The sequence below is a fragment of the Xyrauchen texanus genome, chromosome 9, assembly GCF_025860055.1.
Source record: "Xyrauchen texanus isolate HMW12.3.18 chromosome 9, RBS_HiC_50CHRs, whole genome shotgun sequence".
Taxonomy (NCBI): Eukaryota; Metazoa; Chordata; class Actinopteri; order Cypriniformes; family Catostomidae; genus Xyrauchen; species Xyrauchen texanus.
In genome coordinates this window covers 13,914,935-13,925,939 of record NC_068284.1, presented here as the reverse complement: position 1 = coordinate 13,925,939, position 11,005 = coordinate 13,914,935, and the positions used below count along the sequence as shown (strand labels likewise).

Below are 11,005 nucleotides of genomic sequence, written 5' to 3'. Positions count from 1 at the left end.
TGATCAGTCTGTGCATGTGACAATCTCAGAAGCATTACACAAAGTGGGTCAATATGGCAGGGTGGCAAGAAAGAAGCCTCTTCTGAAAAAGTACCACATCAAGTCTTGTTTGCACTTTTAAAAAAAAAAAACATTTGGAGGATTCTCATGCATGTGGCAAAAGGATTTATGGTCAGATGAGACAAAAACTGAACATTTTGGACTGAACTCCAAGCGCTATATTTGGAGAAAACCAAACACAGCACAGCCCATTATGCAACATCATGCTGTGGGGGTGTTTCTCGTCAGTGGGGACTGGGCAATTGGTCAGGATTGAAGGGAAAATGGATGATTCCATGTACACCCAAATTCTTGAGGAAAATCTGTGGCCCCCTGCTTGACAACAGATGATGGGCATGTGGTTCACTTTTCAGCATGACAATGATCTAAACACACGGCCAAAACAATCAAAGCAATGGCTTAAGGATAAGAAGTTTAAAGTCCTTGAGGAGCCAAGTCAGAGCTCTGACCTAAATCCAATAGATGAACTTGGAGAGAGCAGTTCATAGGCACTCAACCCACAATTTGACTGAACTCTAACAATTCTGCAAGGAAGAATGGGCAAATATTCTCCAATCTAGGTGTGAGAAGCTAGTAGAAATGCATCCAAACAGACTGATGGCTCTAATTAAAGTAAAAGTTCGCTCTATGAAGAATTATATCCAGGGGTATGATCACTTTTCAAACTATATTATAGTTTTTCATCTTTTATAAATTTTTTTGGAACTGTTGCCTCTTTTTCCATTACTTGAATGTCGTAAGGCAACAATTGGTAAATAAAGCTGGAAAAAAAAAAAAATCGATTTTTAATGGGTATTGATTTCAGGCTGTAAGGCGAGATGATTTCCTATAGGCACTCCATGTACACAATAAATACATTGTATAAAATGCTTAATTTGTTTAATGCAAGTAGATAGCATTTAAAGATACCTACATTTAGTTATAAACATTTAATGTATAAACTGAAATGGTCAAACAGAAAAAAGAAATAATAAAAAAATCATAATACCCGAGTCATGTGGTGTAGAAAGACTTTTCACATACTTTTATTTCCACAGTTCTCCTCTAACATTTTTTTTTTTAACATGATTTAAGAACAGACTGTTATACACAGATATTAAAGCAGGTCAAAGGAGGGGAGGTGAACCGAATAGAACCCAATACAAAATGGTCTACTCAAAGCACAACAAAATGAATGTGTATAAAATAATGTGGGAGCGCCTGTGTGGTGACTACCATCAACTCGATTTCATCGGTTATCTTCATTTTTTTTAAATAGATTAATAAAAATACAATCTTTTCATGGACTGGAGGAAACTGCAAAAATTAGAGGGATCTAAAGGTGTGATGATGGTTGGGCAGTTTTTCACAGACGGCAAATGTGCCACCAGTTCTTGATTTTCTTCTTCTAAAACAAGTGGCCAGGTTTGAATCGACTGGACAGGGCAAAAAAAAAAAAATGGCACACAGCAACTACCACTGGCTACTTTTCACCATATATATGATACTCCACATGATCAATGACAGTACACATTGAGAAAAAAGAAAAGAAAAAAGAACTCTCTAAGTCCGTAGAGAGCGCAATAACGCCTTCCGAATTTCAGCTGGTCTTCTGTAGTGCTTCAAGGTTTGGAAACCTATTGAGTTATGTGGAGTGGGGTTTTTTTGTTTTTTTTAAGCGTTTAAAAAACAAAAATTGAACGTAAATAAAGTGACAACATCATGTAACGGTCATAAGAGGAAACAAAGAGCAGCTTCTAGTGAAAGTGGTAGCCCATGGCAAGAGACACATATGGGATTTGAACATCTGAATTGTGAGCAAACCTCCTCAACTGGTTAAAAACTTGAATCAAAGACAAGTCTCAGCACCAAGTTCCTTCCTTTCTACCTTCAACTCACAAAAAGAGCTCACACACAAAGCTTCACTTATAAATATTTCAACTACAGACGACACTTTGCACTTTAACGCAACCCCACCCCTACACTGAAGAATCCGCTGTCGCAGAGGTTCGACGGCTTGTTCAAGCGCTTCCCCCGAGAGAAGCTTTGCTGACATCTGTCACTCAAATAGCAGAACAAAGGAAGTCGTCTGGTTGCCTTCTAAATGTCCTGGGATTGGGAATGTCGGTGTGCCTTTTCTTTCTTTCCTCTTTCCTTCAAGATAGTGTTACTTGAGGAGACCTGGTAAGGTTTGACAACCACGGAAGGGTGTTGCCCCCTCCCTCCCTCCCTCCCACCCACCCACAAACCCTCCCCCACCCCCCCTTCAGCAGTGGGTCGGGGCAAGGTGCGGCCCATCTGTGGTACCCTCTCGCCCAGATGCAAGCATTTCTTTGACTTTGATGATGGAGCCATGCACAGAATGCCCTGGGGGCTGCAGCCCAGCCCTGGATATTAGATCGTCCCTGTCATCTGTTGGCAGGGAAGTAGTTGGGGTCCAGGTAGTTGTAGCCTGTACTCTGCTGTAAGCAGTAGTCTTTGTCCAGAAAGGTTTCAGCCTGGTAGACTGGCTCCAGCCTGTGTGTGGGCTTGTGGGTCTCTGTTTTAAATAGACTAAAGGGATAAACAGAAAGTGTGTGCTTAGGACAAGACTGCGCCAATACAATCATTTCAAGACAAGAAAAGGCTGCTTTCAAAATGAGCTTTTTTGTTGTTCAAGTGACAACTGTATAATATATAGATGAAAGATTACTGCGAAGACTGATCAAGTAATTGCACTTCTGAATTCCCAGGGGGCAACATAATTGCTCAATGACGCAAAGCTGGCATATAACTACACAGCAGGACTGACATTCTCCATTTTAAGTTAAGAAGATTTCCAGCTTTAAGAAAATCAAATAAAGGTTTTTGTCCTCGTGGAACCAAGTCATTAAACTGACAAATGCCAAAAATCATCACTGCAGCACAGCTCAGAGCTCATTCAAATCTTTCTTTCTCATTGGATTCTGCATCAATGAACAAAATTAATACTCTGAATTTAAATTCAATTGTTCTGTTTGTTTTTTTTTAAAGGCATATGCATGAGAAAACATGGTAGATATACTGTAGATTAGTGCTATTTAGTAACCAACACTGAACACTATGAAAATGTAGTGCAATGAGGTATTAATACAAAACATATGTGGGAGGCTTCAGATAAATTAACAGCCAACTAAAAAACAAGCTTTATTTTACACCATCTTAAAAAAAGTCAACCACCCAGTTTTAGCCCAGCTGACTATTTAATGCAGCACATTAAAGCCGTCATTAATGTATTTACACAGGAATCATAATCACAGGAGAAATAAACCTGTCAAGAATACTTAAAGACATTTATGCACATTTTGCCCCCAATTTTTCTTTACTGCAATGTGAAAACAGATGGTAGTTATTACCAAACATGGAAAAAAATTCAATATTATTTGAATTGTAAAGTATTTATACATCATAGTCATACTTCCTTGATACTGTATTTTATTTTTGGAGATTTTAATTAAGAAAATCATTGTATAACAGCATCTGTTTTACTGTAGTACAGTAAAAACATGACTGGTATGGTCACGAGACTCATCACTGAAACCAATGGGAGGGTTATTATGCTAATGAGAGTTGGGGGATAACATGTGCTGAAGTGTTTTGAAAATGATACATGATAATGTCAAAATCCCAAAAAATGTATGTAGGTTTCATTATGAAAAATATTTCTGATTTTTTTTGCATTGATGTGGGGTTAAATATATAACCAGGAAATGTTCTTGACAGATTTCATGAGAATAAATGGGGAAACAATGGGTCATATGCAAATTGATCACTTGTGCAGAACCATTATACGCACAGATTAGCGTTGAAGTGCCATTTCTTTGAACGAAAGTTGAAGAGCTGCCTCTGATAATACGTTAACATACCTACTTATTCTTTAACTACAGGCAGCTGGAATATTATTATTATTTTTTGTATGTGGCATCTCCAGGCATAATTTAGAGGCTGCACATAGACAGCATAACTCACATAAAAGGGCTATTGTGCCACTGCTGAAAAATTGCATTTTGTAATCACATCTTGACACCATAAATCGAAATTGAATCAAAAGTAAATACAACATTCCCACCCCTAATATTTATAGAGTATTGAGGCTGGAAAAGGTTCAGTTGTAAGTACAGACAGCAGGCAGACTGTGACTCACCAGTCAGAGCAGGTACTGCAGAAGTCCACAGCGTTGTCCTGCGGGCAGTCCTGGCAGTGCCACCGAATACCCTGTATGGGCTCCATGCCACACATGTCACACTGAGTGAAAATTACATGCAAACATGGACAAAATTAAAAAGTGCTGAACATGAATAAGAGCAACATTATACTATTATACAATAGTCTAAGACTCTAAAATGTATATCCAAATGTCCACAATCCTGACTTAGCTAAACTCTGGACGACTGCAGTTTTGCTAGTGAAAGCAACCTAAACCTAAAAATCTTCATTTGGTAAAAAACCTTTAAGAAAATGTATTGCAGGGATTGGGAGAGTCAATAGTACTAACTAGAAGTTTAACCTGAAGACAACAGAAGTCGATATAGCTTATGTGTGTTTGTGTACCTTATATCCGATGTGCTGTGTGAGAGCGCTCTCAGCCTGGATCTCCTGTAGTTTCTGTTTCTTAAGTTTCTTCAGCTCCAGTAGCTCCTTGTACTCTGGCAGATATCGCAGCTCCTCCGGTACACCGTCTTCATCCTGAAACATCACAGCAGAGTGATGACTGAACAGAACTACTCACCACACCAAACCTACTGCGTTTGACCCTACACTACTACAACTTTAGCTTTATTTACAGGCCTATTCCCAAATAACATGAATGGCTATGTTTTCAAATGTTCATGGACATCTTGATCAGCTCCTTCACACTGTCAGATTTTCTGTACTGCAATGATTTAAAAAAATAAATAAAATTGTTCTGAGACTTGGACGATATTTTGAAAGGGAACAGATGGTGTCAGATGCTCCCCATCATCTGTCCTTTGTCATTACAAGTAAAAGCTAAACAAGAATCAAATAATTTGGTGCAGAACAATTAATTAATTATTTTTAGCTTCAGTGTCTAGTTGCATAAGAGTTGGTGGGAACGGACCTTAATAATGCTCAGTTTTGGGTGTAATTTGATTACAAAGCAACTGGTTACTGTAATCCAATTACACTTTTTTGTAACATTATATTTTAATTTTTGTAATCAGATTACTGACTTTTAAATAACCGAATTACTCTTAGGAATATTACGTCTGTTATACATATTTCTAAATTAATATTATGAAGAATACATTTAAAACATCAAATATGTTCACATGTATGTCTGTTTGCAGTTCTGTGACAGCCAAAGGGGATGCACCCTATAATGAGTCATTGGGAGAAACGTGGTGAGTGTATGACTTGAGTGCAACAATGAACAAGGAGGAAATAGTGGTTGGTGTAAGGGGATGCCCAAAAGCTCTCATTCAGTTTGAACATTGCATACTACAGTGTGTAAAATCAAGATTTACCATATTATAATGCAAAACACACATAGCAAGATGTTATTGTATGGGGACTAACAGTAGTTATGTACCTTATACTGTAGATAATTAAGCTGTCGTAGATACAAGAGAGAATTCAGTCCACATTTATAACCATAAAAATAGGTTCAGATGAATGACAGGAAAAGGGATACATTCATACAATCCCATTCAAGCCCCATTCTGTTTGAATTCCAATCTTTCCACACAGGTTTCATGAGGTTGTGATTTGTAGTAGGGTCTATTTTTAGTGCATTTAAGGTTCAGTGATGCTTGGCAACATGTGACTGGCTGTTCTCTGCAGGGTCCACTGACCAGGCTTCTCGTAAAGGTTACATATCAGAGGCAGTGAGGGAAAATGTCAACCTCATGCATAGCCAGTTCACAGTCACAATACACACAGCCCTGCCTAAAAATCCCCAGTCACGTCATCTTTAATGATGTTGGCAGTGTTGTCTGTCAAAAGGCACATCATCATTATCAAATGATCAAACATCAAGCAAATTTCAGCCGTGGAAATGGCAGTTTGCTGACTTGGATGGATTTCCTGTTTGAGCAAGACCATCAAATGTTTGCCAAAGGTAAAGGGAGGGAGTTACTAACATAAAACCCAAGTGGCTTTCAAAAATCTGAAAGGCAGAGACAATTTTTTATTCAATGTATTTGTTTCAATTCTCAGAGTCTAAAAACTGTACAAATACTAATGTGAACAAAAACCAATCTGCTCCTAAATCAATTGACACAACCAAAGTAAGTCAGATTTGGAATGACATGAGGGTGGGTAAAGGACTGTTAAAGGATAACTAAACACCTGCTCAGAGTCTGACTCCACCCACTAGAAATATTTGAAAATGCAGGAAAAGTGGGCAGACCCCGGCGGGGATAGAGGGAACGAACCGAGAAGCGGGCTGAGCGGGGGGGGGGGGGGCACCTGAGACTCGTAGTGACGGATTAATTGACAGCTGCTGTCAGACTCTATGTTATTATTATTCCTCACACGGTCGCAAGACGACATGTACATGAATCTGGCGTGGTGAGCTGGAACCTGCTTACGTCAGCTGTCACCGCTACGTCACGAGTACCGCAACAGCCAATAGGAAAATTCAACTGCAGTAGCTACCGTTCAACCTGAAGAGGGCAGCACTCAGACGTTTTTACACCATATATTGTAGAATTAAAACACTTTATACACAAATGTCAAAACAATTACTTGAATCAATGACCAGTACTAATAAAGCCCCATGCTTACAGATCATTAACTAAAAAAAGTTGGTTTAGGGTTTAGTTACCCTTTAAAGGAATGTTCTGAGTTTAATACAAGTGATCCTTTTCTTTAAAAAAGCAAAAATAGATGTGACAGTGAGGATTAACAATGCACGTAAATGGGGGCACTTTTTGGAGGGGTTAAAAGGCAGAAATGTGAACAGGGTGAAATTCAAGCACTTTTCAAGCATTTTTAAGGTCAACTTTTCAAGCACATTGAAGATTTAAATATCCAATTCTAAACGTTACTTACAAAAATGCAATAAAAAAAGCATCCTCTTTGATTTCAACCACTGCCCAATTAACCGTGTTAAAGGAATATTCCAGGTTCAACACAAGTTAAGATCAATTGACAGCATTTGTGGCATAATGTTGATTACCACAAAAATGTATTTAAATCCTTAAATCCTCTTTTCTTAAAAAAAAAAGTTACAGTGAAGCACTTAAAATGGAAGTGAATGGGGAATTTTTGGAGGGTTTAAAATGTGAAGCTTAAAATTATATAAAAACACATTTTCATTCTTCTGTATAACCCAGATTTGTGCTTTTTTAAAGAAAAGGAGGGATGGGTCTAAATTAATTTTTGTGGTAATCAATAATATGCCACAAATGTTGTCAAATGAGCTTAACTTGTATTGAACCCGGAATATTCCTTTAATATGATTACAATCAAAGACTTGCATTAATGCCTAGAAACAGTCGGGAACGCCGGTTAACTACTGGGTGTGGAAAACAAATTACGGTTACGGTAGTTACTTTTTCATTTACACATGTAAAAGTAAACAAATATCAAATATCTTTCCTTTTTTTTTTTTTTTTAAGAAAGTTTGTTTCTTTTTTTTTTACTTAAAAAAAAAAAAGGTTTACGTTTTAGGGTTTACAGTGTCATGGCAACGAAGTAGTAGAATTGGATATAACTTCACAGAAATGTTTAGTGAGCGATTTTATCACATTAAAATCACATTAACATGCATATTGTTTATGTCTTGTGGCTATACTTTTGAAAAAAGGGAGTATTTTAATGTTTACGGATTGGCTCCCATTCACTTACATTGTAGGTGCCTCACCGGAACCCAGATTTTAGATTTTTTTTCTTCTTCTTCAAAAGGAGGGACGAGTCCAAATTTATTTTTGTGGTAATCAATATTATGCCACAAATGCTGTCGATTGAGCTTATCTTGAATTGAACCTGGAATATTTCTTTAACTACCCAACCTAAAGAGGAAGCTCTGAGATTTAGGACTGTGAGACCTTAACCAGGACTGACCGAATCATCTGCACAGTAATCTTGTAGGCTGTTGAAGAAGTGAGAACGTTCATCCTCTTCATCCATGTAGACGTGTGGCTCATATGAGGTGAGGAAAGTTGAGGGCCTGTACAAGTGTTTATTGAGGTGGTGCTGCCGCTTACTGGAGGCCTAAAACAACAGACGACAAATAACAAGCATCAACAGGTAAAAATGTTTTAATAACTTTTTCTGAAGCCTTCAATGGGAATAATATGTTCTCCCCAGATAATGTCAATGACAAAGGACAAAAACATCTAAAAAAAGACCTAGCGATTACCTTTTTGCTGTACATGCATACATTGGGCGTTCTGCCTGGTACTGGAATACCAGCTTTTGTCAGTTTGATGAAGTATTTCTGTACCCTGCTTGCAACCTGTGAAGGAAAACAGAGCTGATGAAGGTCCTCTGAGACACACAACAGGAGCTTCACTTAAATTCATAGGTTAGGCTTTCCCATCACATCTTTGAAAATGTAAAGAATCTTCTCAGATTTGTGAAAAACCTTCTGAAGGAACAGAGAAGGGAGTTCACCAAGAAAGCACTTGGTAAGATTGCCTTGTTAATTGCGCACGGTGCGAAAGAAATGACAATGACTTAACCCCAACTTTAGCCCTGATTGAGTCTGCCTAGACTAGATAGCGTCTGGTGTTGAAATACCATGTGCAAAAGTGGCACAACTGTTCAATTTGCCCTAGAGAGTCTTTAAAGGGCCATTAAGAATAGTAATTGCCTGACAGCTCTATTAAGGGTGAAGTGAAAATGTGACTCAAGATATGAGAAGACTTGATTCTCCACTCCATCACTTCAGAGAGAATGACGGTGATGTGCTGGGAGCCAATACGCACCTGTTTGGCTGTCCTGTTGCCAAGTTCATCTGCAATCTTCTGCCAGCGTTTAGTCTCGACCTCCTCCGGTGGGAACTTCAAAAGCAGTTGCTCCAGCTTTTTCTACACGTTTCACAACAGAGATGTCTGTGAGCAAACAGCCAAACCTTACAGCACAAGAGCTTAGGGCAGCATAATTAATTGAAAGAGAATGCTAGCCGCTATTTACTTATCGTGAAAACAATTACAGCTTACTATTTTAAGTCGACTACTGTTGCATCAAACATTTGTTTTTACGTATATTTGCAGTGGTTGAGTATTCTTACCAATCACAGACATGTTCATTGAGCAATGAAACAGCAATGGCTAATCAAAAACATTTAAATTAGTCAACAGTCCTTTAGTAAGGACTACCAATCCTAATTTGCAAGTTTGACAACAGTTCCCAGCTTGTTTTGGATGTGTAGCTTATATAAAGAATTTGGCATGAAGAACAAATAAGTATTTAAATGCAACTTCTATCGACAATAATGCAAAATACACAGTTGCGATATCAAGGTCAATAATCAACAATTATGGTTTTTGCCATACAAGAGCTACAGATAAAACAAGACAATATTTTTTTTTTAAATGAAGTCAAATTGGACTGAACTTAAGCCATTGACTACCTCATTAGAGCTATATGTTAATACATTGCTATGAATTCACAAATGGTTTCATACCTGCTCCTCAACGGTCCATAGCTGATTGAAGCTGTCAGGTTTACTCTGGTTGCACAGTCGCCCTCTGATCATCTGCGCACGCACACACACACACACACACACACACGTTTAGGGCAGTTCAGCATTAGTCAAACCAGCATAGAGTTGAATTTCATACTTGGGTAGTTGACAGGTATTTCAAGTTAAAATGTATATGAATGTATAAGAGGAAAGTGTATACAGAGGTAAGATCGTATACATAAAGAAATGTATATGTAACGCAAGTAAATTAGAAAGTATAGAATTAAATAGTTTTCTGCATTATTTGGTCATAAATTGAGATCACATCTTCGTCAAAAGTCACATGTATAGACAAACACAATGTGCGTAGCTGTGGATTAGACCAGCACAACATTCAGAAGGAATTTTGGACCATTCTTCATACAGAACTGCTTCAGCTCAGCCATATTCTTAGGATGTCTGGTGTGAACGGCTCTCTTGAGGTCATTCCACATCATCTCTATTGGGTTAAGGTCTGGGCTCTGACTATGCCACTCCAAAAGGTGGATTTTCTTTTTTTGAAGCAATTCTGTAGTGAATTTACTTTGATGTTTAGGGTCAATGTCCTGCTGCATCACCCAACTTCTACTGAGCTTCAGCTGCCACAAAGCCACCCTGATATTATCCTGTAGGATTTCTTGATTAATTTAGAAATCACTTTTTCCTGCAAGTGGTCCAGACCCTGAAGCAGCAAAGCAGCCCTACATCATGATGCCCCCTCCACTGTACTTCATGCCTTTTTTATGCCATACATAGTGCTGCATGTTCTTCCCAAAAAATTCAACCTTAGTTTCATCAGTCCACAAAATATTTTCCCAGAAGCTTTGTGGAGTCTCAAGGAAAGTATTTGGAAAACTTCAGGCATGCAGCAATGTCCTGCCATGGACACCATCCCTGTTTAATATTTTCTCTATAATAGACTCATGAACAGAGATGATAACCAGATCCAATGATTCCTTCAATCCATCATTTCAGGGTTATTTTTTTGACCTCATTGAGCATTCTGCGGTGTGCACTTTGAGTAATCTTGGCTGGACAGCCACTTCTAGGGAGATTAGGCGCAAATAGTCTCCATTTATAGACAGTTTGTCTAACTGTGGACAGATAAATGTATAAGCTCTCCAAGATAATTTTTTTTTTTTTAACCCTTTCAGCTTTATGAAAAGCAACAATTCTTGATCGTAGGTCTACGGAGATCTCTTTTTTTTTTGCAAAGCATGGTACACATTTAATAAGTAGCTCTAACCCACACCTCCAATCTCATTTCATTAACTGTATGCCAGGTTTGCCAACTCCTGACTCTAATTAGCTTTT

General features: G+C 38.2%; 1 protein-coding gene across 3 annotated transcripts in view; it reads right to left on the bottom strand.

Moving 5' to 3' along the window:
* Positions 1–2,306: 2,306 nt before the first annotated feature.
* Positions 2,307–11,005, bottom strand: part of zzz3 (zinc finger, ZZ-type containing 3) — a 43,948-nt gene continuing 35,249 nt past the window's right edge. For all 3 annotated transcript variants that reach the window (XM_052133266.1, XM_052133267.1, XM_052133268.1), the window contains exons 6-12: positions 9,653–9,724; positions 8,952–9,053; positions 8,384–8,479; positions 8,086–8,235; positions 4,609–4,743; positions 4,202–4,302; positions 2,307–2,592 (exon numbers count right to left, since the gene is read on the bottom strand). In XM_052133266.1, coding sequence (XP_051989226.1) covers positions 2,448–2,592; positions 4,202–4,302; positions 4,609–4,743; positions 8,086–8,235; positions 8,384–8,479; positions 8,952–9,053; positions 9,653–9,724 — 801 coding nt within the window. In that variant the 3' untranslated portion in view covers positions 2,307–2,447. The remainder of the gene's footprint in view (positions 2,593–4,201; positions 4,303–4,608; positions 4,744–8,085; positions 8,236–8,383; positions 8,480–8,951; positions 9,054–9,652; positions 9,725–11,005) is intronic.